This window comes from Oncorhynchus nerka, linkage group LG20 (assembly GCF_034236695.1).
Source record: "Oncorhynchus nerka isolate Pitt River linkage group LG20, Oner_Uvic_2.0, whole genome shotgun sequence".
Lineage (NCBI taxonomy): Eukaryota > Metazoa > Chordata > Actinopteri > Salmoniformes > Salmonidae > Oncorhynchus > Oncorhynchus nerka.
In genome coordinates, this window is record NC_088415.1 from 93,704,649 (window position 1) to 93,727,927 (window position 23,279).

Consider the following 23,279-nt stretch of genomic DNA (forward strand, 5'->3'; position numbering starts at 1 on the left):
CCCCAAGGTGTTGTCTCTCTACTGTATAAACCCCAAGGTGTTGTCTCTCTACTGTATAAACCCCAAGGTGTTGTCTCTCTACTGTATAAACCCCAAGGTGTTGTCTCTCTACTGTATAAACCCTAAGGTGTTGTCTCTGTCTCTCTACTGTATAAACCCCAAGGTGTTGTCTCTCTACTGTATAAACCCTAAGGTGTTGTCTCTCTACTGTATAAACCCCAAGGTGTTGTCTCTCTACTGTATAAACCCCAAGGTGTTGTCTCTGTCTCTCTACTGTATAAACCCCAAGGTGTTGTCTCTACTGTATAAACCCCAAGGTGTTGTGTCTCTACTGTATAAACCCCAAGGTGTTGTCTCTCTAATGTATATACCCAAAGGTGTTGTCTCTCTCTCTACTGTATAAACCCCAAGGTGTTGTCTCTCTACTGTATAAACCCCAAGGGGTTGTCTCTGTCTCTCTACTGTATAAACCCTAAGATATTGTCTCTGTCTCTCTACTGTATATACCCTAAGGTGTTGTCTCTGTCTCTCTACTGTATAAACCCCAAGGTGTTGTCTCTCTACTGTATAAACCCCAAGGTGTTGTCTCTCTACTGTATAAACCCCAAGGTGTTGTCTCTCTACTGTATAAACCCTAAGGTGTTGTCTCTCTACTATATAAACCCCAAGGTGTTGTCTCTGTCTCTCTACTGTATAAACCCTAAGGTGTTGTCTCTCTACTGTATAAACCCCAAGGTGTTGTCTCTCTACTGTATAAACCCCAAGGTGTTGTCTCTGTCTCTCTACTGTATAAACCCCAAGGTGTTGTCTCTGTCTCTCTACTGTATAAACCCTAAGATATTGTCTCTGTCTCTCTACTGTATAAACCCCAAGGTGTTGTCTCTCTACTGTATAAACCCCAAGGTGTTGTCTCTCTACTGTATAAACCCCAAGGTGTTGTCTCTCTACTGTATAAACCCTAAGGTGTTGTCTCTCTACTGTATAAACCCCAAGGTGTTGTCTCTGTCTCTCTAATGTATAAACCCCAAAGTGTTGTCGCTCTACTGTATAAACCCTAAGGTGTTGTCTCTCTACTATATAAACCCCAAGGTGTTGTCTCTCTACTGTATAAACCCCAAGGTGTTGTCTCTGTCTCTCTAATGTATAAACCCCAAAGTGTTGTCGCTCTACTGTATAAACCCCAAGGTGTTGTCTCTGTCTCTCTACTGTATAAACCCCAAGGTGTTGTCTCTACTGTATAAACCCCAAGGTGTTGTCTCTCTACTGTATAAACCCCAAGGTGTTGTCTCTGTCTCTCTACTGTATAAACCCCAAAGTGTTGTCTCTGTCTCTCTACTGTATAAACCCTAAGGTGTTGTCTCTGTCTCTCTACTGTATAAACCCCAAGGTGTTGTCTCTCTACTGTATAAACCCCAAGGTGTTGTCTCTCTACTGTATAAACCCCAAGGGGTTGTCTCTGTCTCTCTACTGTATAAACCCCAAAGTGTTGTCTCTCTCTCTCTACTGTATAAACCCTAAGGTGTTGTCTCTCTACTGTATAAACCCCAAGGTGTTGTCTCTCTACTGTATAAACCCCAAGGGGTTGTCTCTGTCTCTCTACTGTATAAACCCCAAAGTGTTGTCTCTCTCTCTCTACTGTATAAACCCTAAGGTGTTGTCTCTCTACTGTATAAACCCCAAGGTGTTGTCTCTCTACTGTATAAACCCCAAGGGGTTGTCTCTGTCTCTCTACTGTATAAACCCTAAGGTGTTGTCTCTGTCTCTCTACTGTATAAACCCTAAGATATTGTCTCTCTCTCTCTACTGTATAAACCCCAAGGTGTTGTCTCTCTACTGTATAAACCCCAAGGTGTTGTCTCTCTACTGTATAAACCCCAAGGTGTTGTCTCTCTACTGTATAAACCCCAAGGTGTTGTCTCTCTACTGTATAAACCCCAAGGTGTTGTCTCTGTCTCTCTACTGTATATACCCTAAGGTGTTGTCTCTGTCTCTCTACTGTATATACCCTAAGGTGTTGTCTCTGTCTCTCTACTGTATAAACCCTAAAGTGTTGTCTCTCTACTGTGTAAACCCCAAGGTGTTGTCTCTGTCTCTCTACTGTATAAACCCCAAGGTGTTGTCTCTGTCTCTCTACTGTATAAACCCCAAGGTGTTGTCTCTACTGTATAAACCCCAAGGTGTTGTGTCTCTACTGTATAAACCCCAAGGTGTTGTCTCTCTAATGTATATACCCTAAGGTGTTGTCTCTCTCTCTACTGTATAAACCCTAAGGTGTTGTCTCTCTCTCTCTCTACTGTATAAACCCCAAGGTGTTGTCTCTCTACTGTATAAACCCCAAGGTGTTGTCTCTCTACTGTATAAACCCTAAGATATTGTCTCTGTCTCTCTACTGTATATACCCTAAGGTGTTGTCTCTGTCTCTCTACTGTATAAACCCCAAGGTGTTGTCTCTCTACTGTATAAACCCCAAGGGGTTGTCTCTGTCTCTCTACTGTATAAACCCCAAAGTGTTGTCTCTCTCTCTCTCTACTGTATAAACCCTAAGGTGTTGTCTCTGTCTCTCTACTGTATAAACCCTAAGGTGTTGTCTCTCTACTGTATAAACCCCAAGGTGTTGTCTCTCTACTGTATAAACCCTAAGGTGTTGTCTCTCTACTGTATAAACCCCAAGGTGTTGTCTCTCTACTGTATAAACCCCAAGGTGTTGTCTCTGTCTCTCTACTGTATAAACCCCAAGGTGTTGTCTCTACTGTATAAACCCCAAGGTGTTGTGTCTCTACTGTATAAACCCCAAGGTGTTGTCTCTCTAATGTATATACCCAAAGGTGTTGTCTCTCTCTCTACTGTATAAACCCCAAGGTGTTGTCTCTCTACTGTATAAACCCCAAGGGGTTGTCTCTGTCTCTCTACTGTATAAACCCTAAGATATTGTCTCTGTCTCTCTACTGTATATACCCTAAGGTGTTGTCTCTGTCTCTCTACTGTATAAACCCCAAGGTGTTGTCTCTCTACTGTATAAACCCCAAGGTGTTGTCTCTCTACTGTATAAACCCCAAGGTGTTGTCTCTCTACTGTATAAACCCTAAGGTGTTGTCTCTCTACTATATAAACCCCAAGGTGTTGTCTCTGTCTCTCTACTGTATAAACCCTAAGGTGTTGTCTCTCTCTCTACTGTATAAACCCCAAGGTGTTGTCTCTCTACTGTATAAACCCCAAGGTGTTGTCTCTGTCTCTACTGTATAAACCCCAAGGTGTTGTCTCTGTCTCTCTACTGTATAAACCCTAAGATATTGTCTCTGTCTCTCTACTGTATAAACCCCAAGGTGTTGTCTCTCTACTGTATAAACCCCAAGGTGTTGTCTCTCTACTGTATAAACCCCAAGGTGTTGTCTCTCTACTGTATAAACCCTAAGGTGTTGTCTCTCTACTGTATAAACCCCAAGGTGTTGTCTCTGTCTCTCTAATGTATAAACCCCAAAGTGTTGTCGCTCTACTGTATAAACCCTAAGGTGTTGTCTCTCTACTATATAAACCCCAAGGTGTTGTCTCTCTACTGTATAAACCCCAAGGTGTTGTCTCTGTCTCTCTAATGTATAAACCCCAAAGTGTTGTCGCTCTACTGTATAAACCCCAAGGTGTTGTCTCTGTCTCTCTACTGTATAAACCCCAAGGTGTTGTCTCTACTGTATAAACCCCAAGGTGTTGTCTCTCTACTGTATAAACCCCAAGGTGTTGTCTCTGTCTCTCTACTGTATAAACCCCAAAGTGTTGTCTCTGTCTCTCTACTGTATAAACCCTAAGGTGTTGTCTCTGTCTCTCTACTGTATAAACCCCAAGGTGTTGTCTCTCTACTGTATAAACCCCAAGGTGTTGTCTCTCTACTGTATAAACCCCAAGGGGTTGTCTCTGTCTCTCTACTGTATAAACCCCAAAGTGTTGTCTCTCTCTCTCTACTGTATAAACCCTAAGGTGTTGTCTCTCTACTGTATAAACCCCAAGGTGTTGTCTCTCTACTGTATAAACCCCAAGGGGTTGTCTCTGTCTCTCTACTGTATAAACCCCAAAGTGTTGTCTCTCTCTCTCTACTGTATAAACCCTAAGGTGTTGTCTCTCTACTGTATAAACCCCAAGGTGTTGTCTCTCTACTGTATAAACCCCAAGGGGTTGTCTCTGTCTCTCTACTGTATAAACCCTAAGGTGTTGTCTCTGTCTCTCTACTGTATAAACCCTAAGATATTGTCTCTCTCTCTCTACTGTATAAACCCCAAGGTGTTGTCTCTCTACTGTATAAACCCCAAGGTGTTGTCTCTCTACTGTATAAACCCCAAGGTGTTGTCTCTCTACTGTATAAACCCCAAGGTGTTGTCTCTCTACTGTATAAACCCCAAGGTGTTGTCTCTGTCTCTCTACTGTATATACCCTAAGGTGTTGTCTCTGTCTCTCTACTGTATATACCCTAAGGTGTTGTCTCTGTCTCTCTACTGTATAAACCCTAAAGTGTTGTCTCTCTACTGTGTAAACCCCAAGGTGTTGTCTCTGTCTCTCTACTGTATAAACCCCAAGGTGTTGTCTCTGTCTCTCTACTGTATAAACCCCAAGGTGTTGTCTCTACTGTATAAACCCCAAGGTGTTGTGTCTCTACTGTATAAACCCCAAGGTGTTGTCTCTCTAATGTATATACCCTAAGGTGTTGTCTCTCTCTCTACTGTATAAACCCTAAGGTGTTGTCTCTCTCTCTCTCTACTGTATAAACCCCAAGGTGTTGTCTCTCTACTGTATAAACCCCAAGGTGTTGTCTCTCTACTGTATAAACCCTAAGATATTGTCTCTGTCTCTCTACTGTATATACCCTAAGGTGTTGTCTCTGTCTCTCTACTGTATAAACCCCAAGGTGTTGTCTCTCTACTGTATAAACCCCAAGGGGTTGTCTCTGTCTCTCTACTGTATAAACCCCAAAGTGTTGTCTCTCTCTCTCTCTACTGTATAAACCCAAAGGGGTTGTCTCTGTCTCTCTACTGTATAAACCCCAAAGTGTTGTCTCTCTCTCTCTACTGTATAAACCCTAAGGTGTTGTCTCTCTACTGGTCTCTCTACTGTATAAACCCCAAGGGGTTGTCTCTGTCTCTCTACTGTATAAACCCTAAGGTGTTGTCTCTGTCTCTCTACTGTATAAACCCTAAGATATTGTCTCTCTCTCTCTACTGTATAAACCCCAAGGTGTTGTCTCTCTACTGTATAAACCCCACGGTGTTGTCTCTCTACTGTATAAACCCCAAGGTGTTGTCTCTCTACTGTATAAACCCCAAGGTGTTGTCTCTCTACTGTATAAACCCTAAGGTGTTGTCTCTCTACTGTGTAAACCCTAAGGTGTTCTCTCTCTCTCTCTCTACTGTATAAACCCCAAGGTGTTGTCTCTCTCTCTCTACTGTATAAACCCCAAGGTGTTGTCTCTGTCTCTCTACTGTATAAACCCTAAGATATTGTCTCTGTCTCTCTACTGTATAAACCCCAAGGTGTTGTCTCTCTACTGTATAAACCCCAAGGTGTTGTCTCTCTACTACTGTATAAACCCCAAGGTGTTGTCTCTGTCTCTCTACTGTATAAAACCCAAAGTGTTGTCTCTCTACTGTATAAACCCTAAGGTGTTGTCTCTGTCTCTCTACTGTATAAACCCCAAGGTGTTGTCTCTACTGTATAAACCCTAAGGTGTTGTCTCTCTACTGTATAAACCCCAAGGTGTTGTCTCTCTCTCTACTGTATAAACCCCAAGGTGTTGTCTCTCTACTGTATAAACCCCAAAGTGTTGTCTCTCTACTGTATAAACCCCAAGGTGTTGTCTCTCTCTCTACTGTATAAACCCCAAGGTGTTGTCTCTCTACTGTATAAACCCCAAGGTGTTGTCTCTCTACTGTATAAACCCCAAGGTGTTGTCTCTCTACTGTATAAACCCCAAGGTGTTGTCTCTCTCTACTGTATAAACCCCAAGGTGTTGTCTCTCTACTGTATAAACCCCAAGGTGTTGTCTCTCTACTGTATAAACCCCAAGGTGTTGTCTCTCTACTGTATAAACCCCAAGGTGTTGTCTCTCTACTGTATAAACCCCAAGGTGTTGTCTCTCTACTGTATAAACCCCAAGGTGTTGTCTCTCTACTGTATAAACCCCAAGGTGTTGTCTCTCTACTGTATAAACCCCAAGGTGTTGTCTCTCTCTCTCTACTGTATAAACCCCAAGGTGTTGTCTCTCTACTGTATAAACCCCAAGGTGTTGTCTCTCTACTGTGTAAACCCCAAGGTGTTGTCTCTCTACTGTATAAACCCCAAAGTTTTGTCTCTCTCTCTCTACTGTATAAACCCCAAAGTGTTGTATCTCTACTGTATAAACCCTAAGGTGTTGTATCTCTACTGTATAAACCCTAAGGTGTTGTCTCTCTACTGTATAAACCCCAAGGTGTTGTCTCTACTGTATAAACCCCAAGGTGTTGTCTCTCTACTGTATAAACCCCAAGGTGTTGTCTCTCTACTGTATAAACCCCAAGGTGTTGTCTCTACTGTATAAACCCCAAGGTGTTGTCTCTCTACTGTATAAACCCCAAGGTGTTGTCTCTCTACTGTATAAACCCCAAGGTGTTGTCTCTCTACTGTATAAACCCCAAGGTGTTGTCTCTCTACTGTATAAACCCCAAGGTGTTGTCTCTACTGTATAAACCCCAAGGTGTTGTCTCTCTACTGTATAAACCCCAAGGTGTTGTCTCTACTGTATAAACCCCAAGGTGTTGTCTCTCTACTGTATATACCCTAAGGTGTTGTCTCTACTGTATAAACCCCAAGGTGTTGTCTCTCTACTGTATAAACCCCAAGGTGTTGTCTCTACTGTATAAACCCCAAGGTGTTGTCTCTCTACTGTATAAACCCCAAGGTGTTGTCTCTCTACTGTATAAACCCCAAGGTGTTGTCTCTCTACTGTATAAACCCCAAGGTGTTGTGTCTCTACTGTATAAACCCCAAGGTGTTGTCTCTCTACTGTATATACCCTAAGGTGTTGTCTCTCTACTGTATAAACCCCAAGGTGTTGTCTCTCTACTGTGTAAACCCCAAGGTGTTGTCTCTCTACTGTATAAACCCCAAGGTGTTGTCTCTCTACTGTATAAACCCCAAGGTGTTTACATTTACATTTACATTTAAGTCATTTAGCAGACGCTCTTATCCAGAGCGACTTACAAATTGGTGCGTTCACCTTAAGACATCCAGTGGAACAGCCACTTTACAATAGTGCATCTAAATCTGTTAAGGGGGGAGGTGAGAAGGATTACTTTATCCTATCCTAGGTATTCCTGAAAGAGGTGGGGTTTCAGGTGTCTCCGGAAGGTGGTGATTGACTCCGCTGTCCTGGCGTCGTGAGGGATTTTGTTCCACCATTGGGGGGCCAGAGCAGCGAACAGTTTTGACTGGGCTGCGCAGGAACTGTACTTCCTCAGTGGTAGGGAGGCGAGCAGGCCAGAGGTGGACGAACGCAGTGCCCTTGTTTGGGTGTAGGGCCTGATCAGAGCCTGGAGGTACTGAGGTGCCGTTCCCCTCACAGCTCCGTAGGCAAGCACCATGGTCTTGTAGCGGATACGAGCTTCAACTGGAAGCCAGTGGAGAGAGCGGAGGAGCGAGGTGACGTGAGAGAACTTGGGAAGGTTGAACACCAGACGGGCTGCGGCGTTCTGGATGAGTTGTAGGGGTTTAATGGCACAGGCAGGGAGCCCAGCCAACAGCGAGTTACATTTACATTTACATTTAAGTCATTTAGCAGACGCTCTTATCCAGAGCGACTTACAAATTGGTGCATTCACCTTATGACCTCCAGTGGAACAGTAGTGCATCTAAATCTTTTCAGGGGAGGGGGTGAGAGGGATTACTTTATCCTATCCTAGGTATTCCTTAAAGAGGTGGGGTTTCAGGTGTCTCCGGAAGGTGGTGATTGACTCCGCTGTCCTGGCGTCGTGAGGGAGTTTGTTCCACCATTGGGGGGCCAGAGCAGCGAACAGTTTTGACTGGGCTGAGCGGGAACTGTACTTCCTCAGTGGTAGGGAGGCGAGCAGGCCAGAGGTGGATGAACGCAGTGCCCTTGTTTGGGTGTAGGGCCTGATCAGAGCCTGGAGGTACTGAGGTGCCGTTCCCCTCACAGCTCCGTAGGCAAGCACCATGGTCTTGTAGCGGATGCGAGCTTCAACTGGAAGCCAGTGGAGGGAGCGGAGGAGCGGGGTGACGTGAGAGAACTTGGGAAGGTTGAACACCAGACGGGCTGCGGCGTTCTGGATGAGTTGTAGGGGTTTAATGGCACAGGCAGGGAGCCCAGCCAACAGCGAGTTGCAGTAATCCAGACGGGAGATGACAAGTGCCTGGATTAGGACCTGCGCCGCTTCCTGTGTGAGGCAGGGTCGTACTCTGCGGATGTTGTAGAGCATGAACCTACAGGAACGGGCCACCGCCTTGATGTTAGTTGAGAACGACAGGGTGTTGTCCAGGATCACGCCAAGGTTCTTAGCGCTCTGGGAGGAGGACACAATGGAGTTGTCAACCGTGATGGCGAGATCATGGAACGGGCAGTCCTTCCCCGGGAGGAAGAGCAGCTCCGTCTTGCCGAGGTTCAGCTTGAGGTGGTGATCCGTCATCCACACGGATATGTCTGCCAGACATGCAGAGATGCGATTCGCCACCTGGTCATCAGAAGGGGGAAAGGAGAAGATTAATTGTGTGTCGTCTGCATAGCAATGATAGGAGAGACCATGTGAGGTTATGACAGAGCCAAGTGACTTGGTGTATAGCGAGAATAGGAGAGGGCCTAGAACAGAGCCCTGGGGGACACCAGTGGTGAGAGCACGTGGTGTGGAGACGGATTCTCGCCACGCCACCTGGTAGGAGCGACCTGTCAGGTAGGACGCAATCCAAGCGTGGGACGCGCCGGAGATGCCCAACTCGGAGAGGGTGGAGAGGAGGATCTGATGGTTCACAGTATCGAAGGCAGCCGATAGGTCTAGAAGGATGAGAGCAGAGGAGAGAGAGTTAGCTTTAGCAGTGCGGAGCGCCTCCGTGATACAGAGAAGAGCAGTCTCAGTTGAATGACTAGTCTTGAAACCTGACTGATTTGGATCAAGAAGGTCATTCTGAGAGAGATAGCGGGAGAGCTGGCCAAGGACGGCACGTTCAAGAGTTTTGGAGAGAAAAGAAAGAAGGGATACTGGTCTGTAGTTGTTGACATCGGAGGGATCGAGTGTAGGTTTTTTCAGAAGGGGTGCAACTCTCGCTCTCTTGAAGACGGAAGGGACGTAGCCAGCGGTCAGGGATGAGTTGATGAGCGAGGTGAGGTAAGGGAGAAGGTCTCCGGAAATGGTCTGGAGAAGAGAGGAGGGGATAGGGTCAAGCGGGCAGGTTGTTGGGCGGCCGGCCGTCACAAGACGCAAGATTTCATCTGGAGAGAGAGGGGAGAAAGAGGTCAGAGCACAGGGTAGGGCAGTGTGAGCAGAACCAGCGGTGTCGTTTGACTTAGCAAACGAGGATCGGATGTCGTCGACCTTCTTTTCAAAATGGTTGACGAAGTCATCTGCAGAGAGGGAGGAGGGGGGAGGGGGAGGAGGATTCAGGAGGGAGGAGAAGGTTGCAAAGAGCTTCCTAGGGTTAGAGGCAGATGCTTGGAATTTAGAGTGGTAGAAAGTGGCTTTAGCAGCAGAGAGAGAAGAGGAAAATGTAGAGAGGAGGGAGTGAAAGGATGTCAGGTCCGCAGGGAGGCGAGTTTTCCTCCATTTCCGCTCGGCTGCCCGGAGCCCTGTTCTGTGAGCTCGCAATGAGTCGTCGAGCCACGGAGCGGGAGGGGAGGACCGAGCCGGCCTGGAGGATAGGGGACATAGAGAGTCAAAGGATGCAGAAAGGGAGGAGAGGAGGGTTGAGGAGGCAGAATCAGGAGATAGGTTGGAGAAGGTTTGAGCAGAGGGAAGAGATGATAGGATGGAAGAGGAGAGAGTAGCGGGGAGAGAGAGCGAAGGTTGGGACGGCGCGATACCATCCGAGTAGGGGCAGTGTGGGAAGTGTTGGATGAGAGCGAGAGGGAAAAGGATACAAGGTAGTGGTCGGAGACTTGGAGGGGAGTTGCAACGAGGTTAGTGGAAGAACAGCATCTAGTAAAGATGAGGTCGAGCGTATTTCCTGCCTTGTGAGTAGGGGGGAAGGTGAGAGGGTGAGGTCAAAAGAGGAGAGGAGTGGAAAGAAGGAGGCAGAGAGGAATGAGTCAAAGGTAGGCGTGGGGAGGTTAAAGTCGCCCAGAACTGTGAGAGGTGAGCCGTCCTCAGGAAAGGAGCTTATCAAGGCATCAAGCTCATTGATGAACTCTCCGAGGGAACCTGGAGGGCGATAAATGATAAGGATGTTAAGCTTGAAAGGGCTGGTAACTGTGACAGCATGGAATTCAAAGGAGGCGATAGACAGATGGGTAAGGGGAGAAAGAGAGAATGACCACTTGGGAGAGATGAGGATCCCGGTGCCACCACCCCGCTGACCAGAAGCTCTCGGGTGTGCGAGAACACGTGGGCAGACGAAGAGAGAGCAGTAGGAGTAGCAGTGTTGTCTGTGGTGATCCATGTTTCCGTCAGTGCCAAGAAGTCGAGGGACTGGAGGGAGACATAGGCGGAGATGAACTCTGCCTTGTTGGCCGCAGATCGGCAGTTCCAGAGGCTACCGGAGACCTGGAACTCCACGTGGGTCGTGCGCGCTGGGACCACCAGATTAGGGTGGCCGCGGCCACGCGGTGTGGAGCGTTTGTATGGTCTGTGCAGAGAGGAGAGAACAGGGATAGACAGACACATAGTTGACAGGCTACACAAGAGGCTACGCTAATGCAAAGGAGATTGGAATGACAAGTGGACTACACGTCACGAGTGTTCAGAAAGTTAAGCTTACGTAGCAAGAATCTTATTGACTAAAATGATTAAAATGATACAGTACTGCTGAAGTAGGCTAGCTGGCAGAGGCTGCGTTGTTGACTATGTAGGCTAGCTGGCATTGGCTGCGTTGTTGACACTACACTAATCAAGTCGTTCCGTTGAGTGTAATAGTTTCTACTGTGCTGCTATTCGGGGCTAGCTGGCTAGCTAGCAGTGTTGATTACGTTACGTTGCGTTAAAAGAACGACAATAGCTGGCTAGCTAACCTAGGAAATCGCTCTAGACTACACAATTATCTTTGATACAAAGACGGCTATGTAGCTAACTATGTAGCTAGCTACGATCAAACAAATCAAGCCGTTGTACTGTAATGAAATGAAATGAAAAATGTGATACTACCTGTGGAGCGAGTTGCAGTAATCCAGACGGGAGATGACAAGTGCCTGGATTAGGACCTGCGCTGCTTCCTGTGTGAGGCAGGGTCGTACTCTGCGGATGTTGTAGAGCATGAACCTACAAGAACGGGCCACCGCCTTGATGTTAGTTGAGAACGACAAGGTGTTGTCTCTCTACTGTATAAACCCTAAGGTGTTGTCTCTCTACTGTATAAACCCCAAGGTGTTGTCTCTGTCTCTCTACTGTATAAACCCCAAGGTGTTGTCTCTGTCTCTCTACTGTATAAACCCTAAGGTGTTGTCTCTGTCTCTCTACTGTATAAACCCTAAGGTGTTGTCTCTGTCTCTCTACTGTATAAACCCCAAGGTGTTGTCTCTGTCTCTCTACTGTATAAACCCCAAAGTGTTGTCTCTGTCTCTCTACTGTATAAACCCCAAGGTGTTGTCTCTCTACTGTATAAACCCCAAGGTGTTGTCTCTCTACTGTATAAACCCTAAGGTGTTGTCTCTCTACTTTATAAACCCCAAGGTGTTGTCTCTCTACTGTGTAAACCCCAAGGTGTTGTCTCTCTACTGTGTAAACCCCAAGGTGTTGTCTCTCTACTGTGTAAACCCCAAGGTGTTGTCTCTCTACTGTGTAAACCCCAAGGTGTTGTCTCTCTACTGTATAAACCCCAAGGTGTTGTCTCTCTCTCTCTACTGTATAAACCCCAAGGTGTTGTCTCTGTCTCTCTACTGTATAAACCCTAAGGTGTTGTCTCTGTCTCTCTACTGTATAAACCCCAAGGTGTTGTCTCTGTCTCTCTACTGTATAAACCCCAAGGTGTTGTCTCTCTACTGTATAAACCCCAAGGTGTTGTCTCTCTACTGTATAAACCCCAAGATATTGTCTCTGTGTGTCTCTCTAGCTTCCTATTGGTTAACAGCGTGGCGTTGCATGGTGACGGCTGTCCTATCTGCCAATCAGTGGAGAAACAGCTGTACACACTGTCCAGGAACCTCAACTGTTCATTACTACAGGTAGACACATCCTCCACCTCACAGACAGCTGTACACACTGTCCAGGAACCTCAACTGTTCATTACTACAGGTAGACACATCCTCCACCTCACAGACAGCTGTACACACTGTCCAGGAACCTCAACTGTTCATTACTACAGGTAGAAACGTCTTCTACCTCACAGACAGCTGTACACACTGTCCAGGAACCTCAACTGTTCATTACTACAGGTAGACACGTCCTCCACCTCACAGACAGCTGTACACACTGTCCAGGGAACCTCAACTGTTCATTACTACAGGTAGAAACGTCCTCTACCTCACAGACAGCTGTACACACTGTCCAGGAACCTCAACTGTTCATTACTACAGGTAGAAACGTCCTCTACCTCACAGACAGCTGTACACACTGTCCAGGAACCTCAACTGTTCATTACTACAGGTAGAAACATCCTCTACCTCACACGTTATGGAGCCCTCATGACATGCCTGTTGTGTTTTGCTATCTGACAGAATTCCCAGTCCAGCATTATTAAAGAATTCTGTCGAGACGCATGGACCTATCCTCCTACACCACCCATTATCCTGCAGGTAGATATATGCTCTTTATAATGTGGTAATAACCCCTACTGCATGGTAATAACCCCTAATAGCCCCTATTGCGCGGTAATAACCCCTATTGCATGGTAATAACCCCTATTGTGCGGTAATAACCCCTATTGCATAGTAATAGCCCCTATTGCGCCGTAATAACCCCTATTGCATGGTAATAGCCCCTATTGCATGGTAATAGCCCCTATTGCATGGTAATAACCCCTATTGCATGGTAATAACCCCTATTGCATGGTAATAGCCCCTAATAACCCCTATTGCATGGTAATAACCCCTATTGCATGGTAATAACCCCTATTGCATGGTAATAGCCCCTATTGCATGGTAATAACCCCTACTGCATGGTAATAACCCCTATTGCATGGTAATAACCCCTAATAACCCCTATTGCATGGTAATAACCCCTATTGCATCGTAATAACCCCTATTGCATGGTAATAACCCCTAATAACCCCTATTGCACGGTAATAGCCCCTATTGCATGGTAATAGCCCCTATTGCATGGTAATAATCCCTATTGCATGGTAATAACCCCTATTGCATGGTAATATCCCATATTGCATGGTAATAACCCCTATTGCATGGTAATAGCCCCTATTGCATGGTAATAACCCCCAATAACCCCTATTGCGCGGTAATAACCCCTATTGCGCGGTAATAACCCCTATTGCATGGTAATAGCCCCTATTGCATGGTAATAACCCCTATTGCATGGTAATAGCCCCTATTGCATGGTAATAACCCCTATTGCATGGTAATAGCCCCTATTGCATGGTAATAACCCCTATTGCATGGTAATAGCCCCTATTGCATGGTAATAGCCCCTATTGCATGGTAATAACCCCTATTGCATGGTAATAACCCCTATTGCATGGTAATAGCCCCTAATAACCCCTATTGCATGGTAATAACCCCTATTGCATGGTAATAACCCCTAGGTAATAACCCCTATTGCATGGTAATAGCCCCTATTGCATGGTAATAACCCCTACTGCATGGTAATAACCCCTATTGCATGGTAATAACCCCTAATAACCCCTATTGCATGGTAATAACCCCTATTGCATCGTAATAACCCCTATTGCATGGTAATAACCCCTAATAACCCCTATTGCACGGTAATAGCCCCTATTGCATGGTAATAACCCCTATTGCATGGTAATAACCCCTATTGCATGGTAATAGCCCCTATTGCATGGTAATAACCCCTATTGCATGGTAATAGCCCCTATTGCATGGTAATAACCCCCAATAACCCCTATTGCGCGGTAATAACCCCTATTGCGCGGTAATAACCCCTATTGCGTGGTAATAACCCCTATTGCGTGGTAATGGCCCCTATTGCGCGGTAATAGCCCCTAATAACCCCTATTGCATGGTAATAATCCCTATTGCATGGTAATAGCCCCTAATAACCCCTATTGCATGGTAATAACCCCTATTGCATGGTAATAGCCCCTAATAACCCCTATTGCGTGGTAATAACCCCTATTGCGTGGTAATAGCCCCCATTGCGCGGCAATAGCCCCTAATAACCCCTATTGCGCGGTAATAGCCCCTAATAACCCCTATTGCATGGTAATAGCCCCTAATAACCCCTATTGCATGGTAATAGCCCCTATTGCATGGTAATAGCCCCTATTGCATGGTAATAGCCCCTAATAACCCCTATTGCATGGTAATAGCCCCTAATAGCCCCTATTGCGCGGTAATAGCCCCTATTGCGCGGTAATAGCCCCTAATAACCCCTATTGCATGGTGATAACCCCTATTGCATGGTGATAACCCCTATTGCATGGTAATAGCCCCTAATAACCCCTATTGCATGGTAATAACCCCTATTGCATGGTAATAGCCCCTATTGCATGGTAATAGCCCCTAATAACCCCTATTGCATGGTAATAACCCCTATTGCATGGTAATAACCCCTATTGCATGGTAATAGCCCCTAATAAACCCTATTGCATGGTAATAACCCCTATTGCATGGCAATAGCCCCTATTGCATGGTAATAGCCCCTAATAACCCCTATTGCATGGTAATAACCCCTATTGCATGGTAATAACCCCTATTGCATGGTAATAACCCCTATTGCATGGTAATAGCCCCTAATAACCCCTATTGCATGGTAATAACCCCTATTGCATGGTAATAGCCCCTAATAACCCCTATTGCATGGCAATAGCCCCTATTGCATGGTAATAGCCCCTAATAACCCCTATTGCATGGTAATAACCCCTATTGCATGGTAATAGCCCCTAATAACCCCTATTGCGTGGTAATAACCCCTATTGCGTGGTAATAACCCCTATTGCGTGGTAATAGCCCCCATTGCGCGGTAATAACCCCCATTGCGCGGTAATAACCCCTAATAACCCCTATTGCGCGGTAATAACCCCTAATAACCCCTATTGCGTGGTAATAACCCCTATTGCATGGTAATAACGCCTAATAACCCATAATGCATGGTAATAACCCCTATTGCGCGGTAATAACCCCTATTGCGCGGTAATAACCCCTATTGCGCGGTAATAACCCCTATTGCGCGGTAATAACCCCTATTGCGTGGTAATAACCATACCGTGTACTCATAATAGGTAGTGAAAGGTAGAAGAGATGGTTTTAATACAAATTATTTTTGTGTTGTTCTAAATGAGTTGAGTTTCTGAAGTTCTTTTCACATTTCTAGTTTGTTCCTCTATCCAAGTTACTTGATTGGAAAACGAGGACCACTCACAATAATCAACAGCATATCGTCTGCCTGTCTGTCTGCCTGTCTGTCTGTCTGCCTGTCTGCCTGCCTGTCTGCCTGCCTGCCTGTCTGCCTGCCCTGCCCTGCCCTGCCTGCCTGCCTGCCTGCCTGCGTCTCTCTCTCTCAGCATTACCCTCTGTACCGGGTGAGTGATGCGGGCTGTACGGGTCGGGATGCTGCTCCTCCTGAAGAGCGCCACCTGCTGTTCAGAGAGAAGTATGACGTGCTGTCTCAGGAGGCCTCTCACAGGGTACGTGGACCACTGATAGACTGGTCCCAGATCAGTTTGTGCTCTTGCCAACCTCAATTTGCTGTCATTATGAAGCCCAACGTGTTTTGTATGGCAATGAGTGACAGGAGGTAAAGCACATGGTTTGGTGCACATGGTCAGTCGGTGTCTCAACTTATTGTTGAGAGTTTGAATAGAAGAATAGACAACAGTCAATCCATTATCCCATGTCAGATAACATTTTATAGATTGCTGGCTAGGCTAATTTACCTATCTAAACGTGGAAGTAATCATGGCTGAATAGCTGACCAGGCTACCCAAGGCTTGTGCCCAGGGGCCCTGACCTCCAGGGGCCCTGACCTCCAGGGGGCCCTGACCTCCAGGGGGCCCTGACCTCCAGGGGGCCCTGACCTCCAGGGGCCCTGACCTCCAGGGGGGCCCCATTGATTTTGTTAGTCACCAACTCAGATATACAAACATGGCAAAATGAGTAGAACTGCAGGGAATTAGGATTAAAACTGAAAGATGTTCTCTCCATCCCCAATGGCAAAATGAGGAGAACTGCAGGGAATTAGGATTAAAACTGAAAAATGTTCTCTCCATCCCCAATGGCAAAATGAGTAGAACTGCAGGGAATTAGGATTAAAACTGAAAAATGTTCTCTCCATCCCCAATGGCAAAATGTGTAAAATTACAAGACATCAAGATTTGAATGCAGTTTCTATGCTACAATGATTAAATGTTGAATACTGGAAATCACAGTGTGCTGTTAGGTGTCCAGTTATACAACAACCATTTGATTGTTTGATGTGTAATGTTATGATGATTTAACTTAGATTACTGAGATTACTATTGTTAAAAGACCCTAAAAAGCCATTATTTAACTTATTTGTTTCGACCGCGGCCCACCACTCAGAAGAAACCTAGAGAGGAACCAGGCTATGTGGGGTGGCCAGTCCTCTTCTGGCTGTGCCGGGTGGAGATTATAACAGAACATGACCAAGATGTTCAAATGTTCTTAAATGACCAGCATGGTTCAATAATAATAAAGCAGAACAGTTGAAACTGGAGCAGCAGCACAGTCAGGTGGACTGGGGACAGCAAGGAGTCATCATGTCAGGTAGTCCTGGGACATGGTCCTAGGGCTCAGGTCCTCCGAGAGAGAGAAAGAAAGAGAGAAGGAGAGAATTAGAGAACGCACACTTAGATTCACACAGGACACCGAATAGGACAGGAGAAGTACTCCAGATATAACAAACTGACCCCAGCCCCCCGACACATAAACTACTGCAGCATAAATACTGGAGGCTGATATAATATTACATTTGCCATTGGAGCGAGGTTCAAGTCACAGGCGGCTGGTGGCATCTTAAATAGGGAGGACAGGTTCATAGTAACGGCTGGAACGGTACGAATGAACCCTGCCATTATTATGACCCATACTCCCCTCACCAGCCTCCTGGGGTACAGGTATGATGAAAGATTCTTTCCCTTCCTCCTCCCAGCTGTTGCAATTGTTTAAGCCCCGCCTGGTTCTCAGTGGCCACACCCACAGCGGCTGTCAGGTTCTCCATGACAACCGGTACACAGAGATCAGTGTTCCGTCCTTCAACTGGAGGAACCGCAACAACCCCAGTTTCATCCTGGTAAGTCACTCAATCAGTAATAAACCTCTCTACTGGGACACCCAGATGTTTCACAATGTTGTTGTAGCCCTGAACTAGCTCACCTGATGACCCTAGTCAAGGACTTGAGGGTGAATGACGAGTCGAATCTGGTGTGCTAGCTCTGGACTAGATCAAACGAACTAACCTACGAACTGTGATGTTACTCTGATACCTCAGTGTTAACAGAGCTGTTTTGTGCTTTAGCCTTCTCCTGTATTCGGAAAGTATTCAGACCCTTTATTCCACATTTTGTTTACGTTACAGCCTTATTCTAAAAATGTATTAAATTATTTTTTCCCCTCATCAATCTACACTCAATACCATATGACAAAGCAAACACTTTTTATTTTCTTATACATTTATATATATATATTTTTTAAAACACACACATTTACATAAGTATTGAGACTCTTTACTTAGTACTTCGTTGAAGCATCTTTGGCAGCGATTACAGTCTTGAGTCTTCTTGGGTATGACGCTACAAGCTTGGCACACCTGTATTTGGGGAGTTTCTCCCATTCTTCTCTGCAGATCCTCTCAAGCTCTGTCAGGTTGGATGGGAAGTATCGCTGTACAGCTATTTTCAGGTCTCTCCAGAGATGTTCGATCGGGTTCAAGTCTGGGCTCTGGCTGGGCCGCTCAAGGACATTCAGAGACTTGTCCCGAAGCCAAATCAAATCAAATGTATTTATATAGCCCTTCGTACATCAGCTGATATCTCAAAGTAAACCTAGAGAGGAACCAGGGTATGTGGGGTGGCCAGTCCTCTTCTGGCTGTGCCGGGTGGAGATTATAACAGAACATGACCAAGATGTTCAAATGTTCATAAATGATCAGCATGGTCGAATAATAATAAGGCAGAATAGTTGAAACTGGAGCAGCAGCACGGCCAGGTGGACTGGGGACAGCAAGGAGTCATCATGTCAGGTAGTCCTGGGGCACGGTCCTAGGGCTCAGGTCCTCCGAGAGAGAGAAAGAAAGAGAGAATTAGAGAGAGTATATGTGGGGTGGCCAGTCCTCTTCTGGCTGTGCCGGGTGGAGATTATAACAGAACATGGCATTGTCTTGGCTGTGTGCTTAGGGTCATTGTCCTATTAGAAGGTGAACTTTCACCCCAGTCTGAGGTCCTGAGCGCTCTGGAGCAGGTTTTCATCAAGGATCTCTCTGTTCATCTTTCACTCGATCCTGACTTGTCTCCCAGTCCCTGCTGCTGGAAAATGCTTCACCCTAGGGATGGTGCCAGGTATCCTCCAGACATAACGCTTGGCATTCAGGCCAAAGAGTTCAATCTTGGTTTCATGAGACCAAAGAATCTTATTTCTCATTGTCAGAGTCCTTTAGGTGCCTTTTGGCAAACTCCAAGCGGGCTGTCATGTGCCTTTTACTGAGAAGTGTCTTCCATCTGGCCACTCTATCATAAAGGCCTGATTGGTGGAGTGCTGCAGAGATGGTTGTCCTTCTGGAAGGTTCACCCATCTTCACAGAGGAACTCTGGAGCTCTGTCAGAGTGACCATCGGATTCTTGCTCACCTCCCAGACCAAGGCCCTTCTCACCCGATTGTTCAGTTTGGTCAGGTGGCCATCTCTAGGAATAGTCTTGGTGGCTCCAAATGTCTTCCATTTAAGAATGGTGGAGGCCACTGTGTTCTTGGGGACCTTCAATGCTGCAGAAATGTTTTGGGACCCTTTCCCAGATCTGTGCCTCGACTCAATCCTGTCTCGGCTCTCTACGGACAATTCCTTCGACCTCATGGCTTGGTTTTCGCTCTGTCATGCACTGTAAACTGTGGGACCTTAAATAGACAGGTGGGAGCTTTTCCAAATAATGCCCAATCAATTGAATTTACCACAGATGGACTCCAATCAAGTTGTATAAACATCTCAATGATAATCAATGGGAAACAGGATGCACCTGAGCTCAATTTCAAGTCTCATAGCAAAGTGTCTGAATAGTTATATTATTATTTCTAAAAACCTTATTTTCGCTTTGTCATTTTGGGGTAGTGTGATGTCATTATGGGGCAGTGTGATGACATTATGGGGTAGTGTGATGTCATTATGGGGTAGTGTGATGTCATTATGGGGTAGTGTGATGTCATTTTGGGGTAGTGTGATGTCATTTTGGGGTAGTGTGATGTCATTATGGGGTAGTGTGATGTCATTATGGGGCAGTGTGATGTCATTATGGGGTAGTGTGATGTCATTATGGGGTAGTGTGATGTCATTATGGGGTAGTGTGATGTCATTATGGGGTAGTGTGATGTCATTATGGGGTAGTGTGATGTCATTATGGGGCAGTGTGATGTCATTATGGGGCAGTGTGATGTCATTATGGGGCAGGGTGATGTCATTATGGGGCAGTGTGATGTCATTATGGGGTAGTGTGATGTCATTACGGGGTAGTGTGATGTCATTATGGGGTAGTGTGATGTCATTATGGGGCAGTGTGATGTCATTATGGGGTAGTGTGATGTCATTAGGGGGTAGGGTGATGTCATTATGGGGCAGTGTGATGTCATTACGGGGTAGTGTGATGTCATTATGGGGTAGGGTGATGTCATTATGGGGCAGGGTGATGTCATTATGGGGTAGTGTGATGTCATTATGGGGTAGTGTGATGTCATTATGGGGCAGGGTGATGTTATTATGGGGCAGGGTGATGTCATTATGGGGTAGTGTGATGTCATTATGGGGTAGTGTGATGTCATTATGGGGTAGTGTGTATAGATTGAGGAAAATAATTAATTGAAACTATTTTAGAATAAGGCTGTAATTCTAACAAAATGTGGAAAAAGGGAAGGGGTCTGAATACTCTCCGAATGCTCTGTACGCCATAGACACAATAGATACAGTATTACCTTTCTTTCTCTCTCTCTCTCTCTCTCTCCCTCTCAGGGTTCTTTCTCTCCAAGCGGTTACGGCCTGTCGAAGTGTTTCCTTCCAGAGGAGAGTACGGTGATAGCTCTGTACTGTTCTACCGGAGCCAGCCTCCTCCTCCTCCCTCTGGTCGTGTGGATGAGAGGTCTTCTCCGGTGCCTCAACTTCTGTCCCATCAGCAAACACAAGTCTCTCTGATCGTCTCAGGTAGAGGTTGTCCCTGACTGCTGAATGATACAGGGTCAGATACTGGATGCTGTCGTCCCAGTCATGCAGAGAGGTGGCTATGCTGTCGTCCCTGTCATGCAGAGAGGTGGCTATGCTGTCATCCCTGTCATGCAGAGAGGTGGCTATGCTGTCGTCCCTGTCATGCAGAGAGGTGGCTATGCTGTCGTCCCTGTCATGCAGAGAGGTGGCTATGCTGTCATCCCAGTCATGCAGTCCCCTCTCATGCAGAGAGGTGGCTATGCTGTCGTCCCTGTCATGCAGAGGGGTGGCTATGCTGTCGTCCCTCTCATGCAGAGAGGTGGCTATGCTGTCGTCCCTGTCATTCAGAGAGGTGGCTATGCTGTCATCCCGGTCATGCAGAGAGGTGGCTATGCTGTCATCCGTGTCATGCAGAGAGGTGGCTATGCTGTCATCCCAGTCATGCAGAGAGGTGGCTATGCTGTCATCCCTGTCATGCAGAGAGGTGGCTATGCTGTCATCCCTGTCATGCAGAGAGGTGGCTATGCTGTCATCCCTGTCATGCAGAGAGGTGGCTATGCTGTCATCCCAGTCATGCAGTCCCCTGTCATGCAGAGTGGTGACTATGCTGTCATCCCAGTCATGCAGTCCCCTCTCATGCAGAGAGGTGGCTATGCTGTCGTCCCCTCTCATGCAGAGAGGTGGCTATGCTGTCGTCCCTCTCATGCAGAGAGGTGGCTATGCTGTCATCCCTGTCATGCAGAGTGGTGGCTATGCTGTCATCCCAGTCATGCAGTCCCCTCTCATGCAGAGAGGTGGCTATGCTGTCGTCCCTGTCATGCAGAGAGAGGTGGCTATGCTGTCGTCCCTGTCATGCAGAGAGGTGGCTATGCTGTCGTCCCTGTCATGCAGAGAGGTGGCTATGCTGTCATCCCGGTCATGCAGAGAGGTGGCTATGCTGTCGTCCCTCTCATGCAGAGGTGACTATGCTGTCGTCCCTCATGCAGAGAGGTGGCTATGCTGTCGTCCCTGTCATGCAGAGAGGTGGCTATGCTGTCGTCCCTGTCATGCAGAGAGGTGGCTATGCTGTCGTCCCTGTCATGCAGAGAGGTGGCTATGCTGTCGTCCCTGTCATGCAGAGAGGTGGCTATGCTGTCGTCCCTGTCATGCAGAGAGGTGGCTATGCTGTCGTCCCTCTAATGCAGAGAGAGGTGGCTATGCTGTCGTCCCTCATGCAGAGAGGTGGCTATGCTGTCGTCCCTCTCATGCAGAGAGGTGGCTATGCTGTCGTCCCTGTCATTCAGAGAGGTGGCTATGCTGTCATCCCGGTCATGCAGAGAGGTGGCTATGCTGTCATCCGTGTCATGCAGAGAGGTGGCTATGCTGTCATCCCAGTCATGCAGAGAGGTGGCTATGCTGTCATCCCTGTCATGCAGAGAGGTGGCTATGCTGTCATCCCTGTCATGCAGAGAGGTGGCTATGCTGTCATCCCTGTCATGCAGAGAGGTGGCTATGCTGTCATCCCAGTCATGCAGTCCCCTGTCATGCAGAGTGGTGACTATGCTGTCATCCCAGTCATGCAGTCCCCTCTCATGCAGAGAGGTGGCTATGCTGTCGTCCCCTCTCATGCAGAGAGGTGGCTATGCTGTCGTCCCTCTCATGCAGAGAGGTGGCTATGCTGTCATCCCTGTCATGCAGAGTGGTGGCTATGCTGTCATCCCAGTCATGCAGTCCCCTCTCATGCAGAGAGGTGGCTATGCTGTCGTCCCTGTCATGCAGAGAGAGATGGCTATGCTGTCGTCCCTGTCATGCAGAGAGGTGGCTATGCTGTCGTCCCTGTCATGCAGAGAGGTGGCTATGCTGTCATCCCGGTCATGCAGAGAGGTGGCTATGCTGTCGTCCCTCTCATGCAGAGGTGACTATGCTGTCGTCCCTCATGCAGAGAGGTGGCTATGCTGTCGTCCCTGTCATGCAGAGAGGTGGCTATGCTGTCGTCCCTGTCATGCAGAGAGGTGGCTATGCTGTCGTCCCTGTCATGCAGAGAGGTGGCTATGCTGTCGTCCCTGTCATGCAGAGAGGTGGCTATGCTGTCGTCCCTGTCATGCAGAGAGGTGGCTATGCTGTCGTCCCTCTAATGCAGAGAGAGGTGGCTATGCTGTCGTCCCTCATGCAGAGAGGTGGCTATGCTGTCGTCCCGGTCATGCAGAGAGGTGACTATGCTGTCGTCCCTGTCATGCAGAGAGGTGGCTATGCTGTCGTCCCTGTCATGCAGAGAGGTGGCTATGCTGTCATCCCTGTCATGCAGAGAGAGGTGGCTATGCTGTCGTCCCTCATGGCTATGCTGTCGTCCCTCATGCAGAGAGGTGGCTATGCTGTCGTCCCTCATGCAGAGAGGTGGCTATGCTGTCATCCCTCATGCAGAGAGGTGGCTATGCTGTCGTCCCTCATGCAGAGAGGTGGCTATGCTGTCGTCCCTGTCGTCCCTCTCATGCAGAGAGGTGGCTATGCTGTCATCCCTGTCATGCAGAGTGGTGGCTATGCTGTCATCCCTGTCATGCAGAGAGGTGGCTATGCTGTCATCCCTGTCATGCAGAGTGGTGGCTATGCTGTCATCCCTGTCATGCAGAGTGGTGACCAACGCTC

The 23,279-nt window shown here is 47.1% G+C and overlaps 1 protein-coding gene across 1 annotated transcript in view; it reads left to right on the forward strand.

Annotated features, from left to right (window-relative positions):
* Nucleotides 1-20,648, forward strand: part of LOC135562739 (metallophosphoesterase 1-like) — a 35,288-nt gene extending 14,640 nt beyond the window's left edge. The window contains exons 5-9 of the mRNA XM_065005083.1: nucleotides 12,223-12,334; nucleotides 12,827-12,904; nucleotides 15,805-15,927; nucleotides 17,412-17,552; nucleotides 20,469-20,648. Coding sequence (XP_064861155.1) covers nucleotides 12,223-12,334; nucleotides 12,827-12,904; nucleotides 15,805-15,927; nucleotides 17,412-17,552; nucleotides 20,469-20,648 — 634 coding nt within the window. The remainder of the gene's footprint in view (nucleotides 1-12,222; nucleotides 12,335-12,826; nucleotides 12,905-15,804; nucleotides 15,928-17,411; nucleotides 17,553-20,468) is intronic.
* The last annotated feature ends 2,631 nt before the right edge of the window (nucleotides 20,649-23,279 follow it).